This window comes from Polyergus mexicanus, unplaced genomic scaffold (genome assembly GCF_030449975.1).
Source record: "Polyergus mexicanus isolate NDT 795.1 unplaced genomic scaffold, iyPolMexi1.0 SCAF_14, whole genome shotgun sequence".
In the NCBI taxonomy this organism is placed as follows: Eukaryota; Metazoa; Arthropoda; class Insecta; order Hymenoptera; family Formicidae; genus Polyergus; species Polyergus mexicanus.
Window position 1 is genome coordinate 685,198 of NW_027223334.1, and position 8,398 is coordinate 693,595.

The window sequence follows — 8,398 nt, forward strand, 5'->3', positions numbered from 1 at the left end:
TTGTAGGGATCGTCGAGTTTTTCCGACAACTTTAATACAGGCATCAAAATACTTTTTCGTTTATTACAAACAGCGAGATTAGGGGCTTAAAAATCTCATCGTAATACTTGGAGGAAAGTTTTCTTTCAACGCGCGAGTATCTCGTTTCGAACTTTTGGACTCTCTGAAAGACGAATCGCTTATATGCGACACGTAACGCACTTCTTTCGGAATCGCGGACTCGTCGTCGCGTTCCCGATCGCGTACACGGATTTATCACGCTCATGCCGGAACTTTTAGAGCATAAAGCGCGAAACGCATTGTATCAGCAACCGGAAGTATAATGTCGAGTATATATCTCTCTCTCTCTCTCTCTCCTTCTTTCTTCGACCGGTATACATAGATCAAATATTTGAGAGCGCCCGTGTATTACGTCTGCAAAAGTGGAACGAATGCGTTCCGGAGGGCGTTGCCTTAGATCCTCCTCTCGCAGGTATATTTCGGGTAAATCTAAAAACGGCGTAAATCTCAATCGTGTGATATGTAACCGACACGTAGCTCGTCGTACGCGAAAACATACTCTCACCCCGTTGTATTTCCAGCAATGCTGAGAGAGCGTTAACCGTTAACCTTTCATCGAACAAATGAAATCAAATGAAATGATCACTCGATACAATCCTATCTTTATCATCCGGAAAGTCTCGCAATCGGACTCCTCTTGATAGGCATCGCAAGAAATATTGCATTATAATTTCGCGTGCCACTCACGGATCTCAATGTCAAATAATAAATAAAAAAAAAAAAAAAATTAAATTGTAACGTAGATTTCTCCTCGGGACTGGTAAAATATTCGTTGGCCGAAAATGTTTTAATTTAGTCGAAATATTTCAAATTTTTAAAATTTATATAATTTGTGAGAACAAAGACTATCCTCCTGAAGCGAGAGAAATGTCGCTTTCGCGTGCATGATTTTTTTAATGGCAATTTTACGTCGCGGTTTTCGTCGCGTTTTTATTATCTCGCTGCATTGTACGAGACGACGGAGAGAAGAAAAGTATTCTCCCTCTCCCTCTCTCTCTCTCTCTCTCTCTCTCTCTCTCTCTCTGCGAGAGGAAGCAACGAACGAATGAAATGACGGCACACGCGACGCATTGGATATCGAATTTATTCCATCTACGTGCGTGCACGCATTACGCTTCGCTTTCATACAGCCGGTTACATTATTCTAGCCTCGTCGACAATGACGAATCCGTTCGATGACGACTCCATTATTAATTCTCGGCGGACTTTCGCGCGCGCGCGCGCGAACGATGCGTGTCGTATCGAAAAAAATGACGTTTGGATCCTGAACGTCGAGCGCTGTCACGTCTTCTTGGTCACGAGATTTGGTTTATCGAAGCGATCCGGGCGAGAGAGAAATTTATACGGGCTTTCAGTGTCACTACGGAATTATTGTCAGCCTCGAGATTTCGTGGGTCGTGTACTCCGATATCCCTGATATCTCGGCAAAATATTTTAGTCGTTAAAAATTTCGATAATTCTATTTATTAATAATTATTAATTCCCTCAATAATTATTAATTGTGTCCCTCCTTATTTTTTGAATTAACAAATTTTATTATTAGGTGTACAACTTTGCTTCCGCCGTTTTTTTTTTCCCCGAAATTCGAGGCTTTATTGTAAAAAACTCGTTATACATATTGAAATTGCTTGTTGAGTCACTCCCAATGATCGTGCCAATTCTTTTTGACTTTGACTCGAGTCTTCATTAAGTAATGCCTCCAATTCTGCATCTTCGAAAACCTTCTCTCTTCCACCGCTATGCCGCGCTTCGACGTGAAAATCATCGTTCTTGAAGCGTTGAAACCACTCGCGACACGTTCTTTCACTAATAGCGGCTTCACCGTAAGTATTTGAGAGCATTCGATGAGCCTCAGTCGCAGATTTCTTCATATTGAAGCAGAAAATTAAAACCTCTCGCAAATGACGAGAATTTGGCTCGTAAACTGACATTTTCAATCGAGAATAACTTTATGACGCAGACACAAATCGACTAATGTTTCTATGGGGTTATGTTGACGGATGCCCAAGTTTATCGCATGACGTCTATGATCTATTTATTTCGACCGCTACTTACCGCTAAAGCCATCTATAGGAAAACGGCGGAAGCAAAGTTGTACACCTAAAGGTGGGTATACACTGGGCGAACGAACACCGAACGAACAGCAAATGCGAAATGTTTTGAACGTTTTTCTCGCACGAATTGTCTTTGATGTACCGTTTCATGAGGGAATCGAGCCGAATGCGAATCGAACGTTCTGTTCGCATTCGCTTTGGCGTATATATCTGCTGAATGATAATAATGAACGTTTGCATTCGCTGTTCGTTCGGTGTTCGTTCGCTAAGTGTATACCCACCTTTATAATTGCACATACTTTTTAACGCTCCAGAAAGACATATGGCTTTGTAATGGCTTCACCTTGAGAAAACGAATATGATACCCAAAAGCGACATATGGCAGGTAGCTGTGCATCGACGTTAATTGGATAGGTAAGTCAAGCTTCGACACTCGAGTAGTCCTCGGGACTATTTTTTTTTTCCAACACAAGCCTTAAATCTTATTCTTATAAATTGAAATCGATCGTAAAGTCGAAAACGCAATTTCTTTCAATCTCAACAATATATAATATGAATATAAATAATATAACGTTTACAGAGAGATTCCATATTTCTTCAGAATTATTAGCGATAAGACGTTTCGTAATATGATTGTATTTCGAAAACAAATTTCTTTTACAATTTTGAAGTTAATTATCCCGCCACGTTTTGTATACATATAAGCAAAAATAAGTATAAATAAATCAAAATTATTTTGATAAATTTTTTTCATAAGACAAGTCAGAGAAGAACAGAACGAACACGAGGATGAAAATCTTGAAAACGTCACATTTTATAACATCAAGAATAAAAGTGCGATATAGCCGCATCGTTTGCATATATAGAGAAGTGGTAACCATCTCCCCCTTTCCTCTTTATGCGAACGTACCCCGTGCGGAAGAAAGTAAAAGAATCTTCCCCGGGTCGACGCAAGGTGCAACACAATGAGCGCGACAATGGACGTTTAACAAAAGAACGTACAACCTATGGGTTACACGCGTATACCTATATGTCGAGACGCTACGTATCACAGCTCGCCATGTTATGTCCCGTGTATACTAAAGATACCCGTTCGGAATAAGATAAGCAAAAAGCTTGTGAGAATAATGCGTTACCTCTAATTTTTCATCTTTATCAATCCGTTAATCTAAATTGACTATTTGACTTAATATTAAATCTAATTCTTGTAATCTTTTTTTTTCGCGGATTGTAAAATATCGAGTTTTTTTTTTTGTAATTACACAATATATGAATATAATAGAGCTCTTCCTTCAAATCCTGAGAGCTGATCAATGGAGGGTAAATGTGGGTTACCCGAGCAATCTGCACCATATTGCAGCATTAAAATTAATTGAAGCTCGGTTATTGAAGGCGAGATTGAGACCCATTATACAGCTTTACCCACAGTTTAGCAAATGACAGTGGGATATGATATGGCGGTCTGTTCTCTCCCCGGTAGGAGCGATAGTGATTTGCGTTTACATATGTATTTATCGCATGCACATATGTTTGTGTGTATGAAAATGTATTGGTACATCGTTGATGTTACAAAACGTAACATTTCCGCCAGGTATAAGGCTCCGTTCCATCGTCAATCGTATCCGAGCGACAGATTCGTCGACGTAAAGTTGATTGTTTCTTAAAAAAAATTTTTTGAAAAGCTATCATTCTAATTTTTGATTCGTAGTATATTAAATATTGTATCTCGATTACCTTTAATAAGAATTTTAATTCTAATTATTAACAATTGCAAAAAATAAAAATGAAATTAATTGACGAATAAAGTATCGGTTATATATAGGATATATTTTTTTTTTTGTTCAATTTTTAGAAAATCGTCGACGTTGAAAAAATGTTTGCATTTAAATGTAGACAAGATTTAAAAATTTAAACAGATAAAGTTGATTGTTTCTTAAAAAAGTTTTTTGAAAAGCTATCATTCTAATTTTTAACTCGTAGTACATTAAATATCTCGATTACCTTTAATAAGAATTTTAATTCTAATTATTAACAATTGCAAAAAATAAAAATGAAATTAATTGACAAATAAAGTATTATATACTTCAAGTATTATAGTTTAAAATATTATATATTTTCTAAAAATAAAAAATAAAAAAATATTCTATATGCAACCGATGTTATAGATATTTTTTTTTTGAATTTTTAGAAAATTGTCGACGTTAAAGAAATATTTGTACTTAAATGCAGGCAAGTTTTAAAAATTTAGACAGATAATTTTTGTATCTTTTGCGTCTACATGTGAAAATTGGCACGACCCTTTTGCGCGATTAAAGGAGTTTCGACCCAGTGATCGCAGAGTCGTTAAAGGGGACACCGCGTACCCTCACACACTCATCCATAAAATCACCGATACGAATATAGGGTACGTTATTCGAGCGAATGTTCGTTTCCCAGGTGTGGTCATTAACTCTGTTCAGTGGCGAGAAAATAGTACGGAATCATTACGAGAGGCGTATATATATGTGTGTGTGTGTGTGTGTGTGTGTGTGTGTGTGTGTGTGTGTGTGTGTGTGTGTGTGTGTGTGTGTGTACATATATATATCGACCGCAGGGGGATCAAAACACAGACGAAGACGAGGAGGAGGCCTCCACCGCCTCCGCGAAGGCGAGGCGGAATGACGCGGAATTGAGCGGAAGTCCGCTCGTGGCCTTCGTCGCGCTGACTTTTCAAGTCTCGCACGCTCGATACTCGACGATATATAGGCTAAAATCCTAGAGTTGTCATCTCTTTTCGTAATTGAGGGGGGAAAAAAAAAAATGGCATTAAAATTAATTTTTCTTTCTAGAAAAAAATTATACAATAGATGGAAAAAAGAATTCAGATTAATTTCTTCTTCAGCAAAACTGACTTTGTAGTCTTTTATATAGAGTCGTACAAGATAAGGAATGAAAACGAATAGAGACTATAAACAAACACGGATAATAAGGTTTTATATCTTTGGCTTCGTTTCAATCTTGTCAATGTTTTATTTCAAGCAGATATAAAAATTTCTTATTTCAAAGATTTCATTATGTCAGGATATTTAAAATCATACGCGAAAACTTGCGCGCTGATACGATAGCGCTTTCTGCGAAATTTTCGCTACGAGAATTTGTCATCAGCGGGACACCCCGTGTATAGGATTATCAGGGATGAAGTCATCGCGCATTTTCCCCCGAAAAGTATTCGATCCGTATTTCTCGATTTTCACGACGAAATCAGAGTTCTGAATCAGAACCCTCGGCACGCGCTCATTGCTGTCCTCATATTGTTATTAATATTGTTTAACGAGCGCTTTATACCGTTAAAGACTTGGGCATTCGCGACATTAAGTGCATCTGTGTCTGAATGCAATAACAACGATGAAACGGTGTCGATTTTTTTTTTTTTTTTTTAAATCAGGTCTATATAATTATATATGTATATGTATAACATAATAATAATATATTAGATTTTTATATTATTATTATACATATATTTCATTCGCTGGTACGTGCAACGGTGCGTATGATTTTAATCGAGATTACTAGACGAATCTTGCAATAGTACACGCAATTCTGTTTGCGTTAAGATAATAAAAATGTTTTTTTTTTTTGCCGAGTTCACATGTGAGGCATATATTGAATGTCGGGCATAAAATTATAAATTCTCATAATTGCACCGCGATTGGCTCGAGTCGTGGAGTAACAGAAAATTGCAGGATCTGCGCAGAGCTAGATTTGTATGCTATATGCATTAATGTCGATTGTTGTTCAATGAGGAAGCAATAATTGATATAATGGAAATTCATTTATAATGCACGTTTATCTAAAATTGATTATTCAAAATACATGATATTGGACATAGAAAATGAATAACAGTCCATTTTTGGATGCAACAAAATTAAGTTAAAATATTAATTATATAGCGGTATCACAATCAGCTGTTTTCCCTCATTAACGTTTTACAACGATTAATTTGTTTATACGAGACGGTCCGAAGTGAAACCGTATATAATTAATTATCAATATTATTTGAAACATATACGTGAAAAGGAATTTTCGAACATTGAGTTTTAAGTTTTTCCACCTTTTCCACCTTCCAATTGAGAGAATAAGTGTATGTCGAGCGGCGAATGTGTCATGCTCATAGAAATTGGACTTAAACTCGTTCCTGCCAGGGAAAGAAAGAGAGAGAGAGAGAGAGAGTGAGAGAGAGTGAGAGAGAGAGAGAGACATTCAAACGCCTCGGAGCACGCTACAATTTCGTTGCGTTATCTTCAACCTTCGCATTTTTGAACGCGTCACGCAACCTCCGCGAGATATACACTATATTGCATTACGCATCAATGCAATCTGATACGTACAACGTGCAGAATTGAAACTAAATGTCGAGATTGCGCTTTCAAACGCGACACTTCAGCAAGTTCTGTCCCTCCAAGAAAGCGGACAGGACAATGGAAAGTCGGATGAATCTCGTTAAATCTCGAGAGTTACGTTCAACGAATTAAAAAAAAAAAAAAAAAAAAAAAAAAAAAAAAAAAAAAACACCTGCGTTTTCAATGCTTTAACCGATTAACTAAATTTTAACATTTACATGGAAACGAGCTAGAAACGCCGCGAGATGACGGGACGACGGTTTTGGCGTTGAAAGGAACCTGAAATTCAACATTACCATGACAATATACATTCGGCTTTTACGTCAAACGTGAAGGTTTACGCGTTTCAGGAATACACGCTATATGCAGAAAGCGCCAAATATTTACCCGGTATGGAAGAAAAATGATGACAAGGGGACAAGCTCTTCGTATTATTTGTAAGACGCAATCGGCGCAAAATAATAAAACGGGTATGTCCCGTGAGAGATTGACATTTCGTTTACGGACAGTTTCAGTGTACACGATTGATAGGAGATTGCGAGGGAGGGGGGGGGGGGGCGTCCGGGACTCCATCAATTATATCGAAATTTCAAAAATGTAAGGCCAAGACTTTACAGAAGTGCAACGGGCGGGACGTTGCACGCACAGGAGGAGGAGGAGGAGGAGGAGGAGGAGGAGGGAGGGTAAGTGGGAAAGGGAGAAGAAGAAGAAGAAAGAGAGGGAGGAAGGAGACGTAATAAACGCAGGACTCGCCGCCTCCGAAAGGCAAGCTGCGCTCGCGGAGCGCTCGTGAAGAAAGAAAGGGAGAAAAAAAAAAAAGCAAAAGCGAAAGCGGAGCACGCGTGCTATAACGGAAGAGATGGGGGAGAGGAGAAGAACGGACTATCCGGATCACCGGTGAAAATTGCGATGCTGTCAAAAATCGTTACGATCGTCCTTGCTCGCCCCCGATGGCCGGATCAGACGGGGGCGGGGGGGGGGGGAGGGGGCAGCAGGCGAGCCGCGTTATCCTTTCGCGGTCCGAGTTCGGGATTTTAAAAGAGGGAAAAGGATCGAATTAAAGGCAAAACGATCCGCGCGGGCCTCCCCCCCCCCTCCACCCCCCTCGAACTGACGTCGCGTGATCGATATCACGGGGGGTTCCTCGCGATCCATCTCGTCCGCCGAAAGTTAACGTCTTACATTGTCGGATTGTTGGAGATCGACGACGGCGAGGACGAGACGGTCGGCCCTTTCGATATTGACCGAGGACAATATTCTCGACGTCTCGTCGATCTGGGATGGAGGGAAAAACTCCGAAGCTTTCGATCACGGTCGGTCGGTCGGTCGGTCGGTCGGTCGCTCTCTCCATCGACTCTCCGAGAGATTCTCTCTCTCTCTCTCTCTCTCTCTTTCGCGCTCCGTTACAGATGCACGTATTACTCACTTCATGTTTGCTTGGCCGGTGAGCGTGTGCTATGCCCTCATGCAAGCCGTATTCCTGCTCCTGCACAGTATATCACCGAGCCCATGAAAACACGCGAGATTCGGACAAGACTTGCGATAGTTCGACATATAAATAACGAGGACCGAGTACTCTCCAGTTCCAACGCGCGGCACTAACACCACCGTGACACCCTGCCGCTGCACATCTGGCCGGCCATATTGCCGACCACGAATTCCTACTCCCTACCACCTACACACACGTATACGCGGCTTTTATATACGGTGCTTTCGGCGTTGCACGCGCTGCAACGAGAAAGCGAGAGACGCGAAAGGCGAAATGATGACAGAGGGCGCCGCCAGCGAGGCTAGGGACTTTTCTTTCTTCTCCCGTTCTGCCTGCCTGCGCTCCGCCATGTTTTTCCCTCCCTTTCTCTTTCGATCAACTTCATGAATTTGTGAAAATTCGCGTCCGATAAATAT

At 40.2% G+C, this 8,398-nt stretch overlaps 1 protein-coding gene across 1 annotated transcript in view; it reads right to left on the reverse strand.

Moving 5' to 3' along the window:
• The window catches only part of Ena (ENAH actin regulator enabled), a 15,003-nt gene extending 6,821 nt beyond the window's left edge, over positions 1 to 8,182 (reverse strand). Inside the window, exon 1 of the mRNA XM_070307287.1 lies at positions 7,920 to 8,182. Coding sequence (XP_070163388.1) covers positions 7,920 to 7,924 — 5 coding nt within the window. The 5' untranslated portion in view covers positions 7,925 to 8,182. The remainder of the gene's footprint in view (positions 1 to 7,919) is intronic.
• Between the last annotated feature and the right edge of the window lie 216 nt (positions 8,183 to 8,398).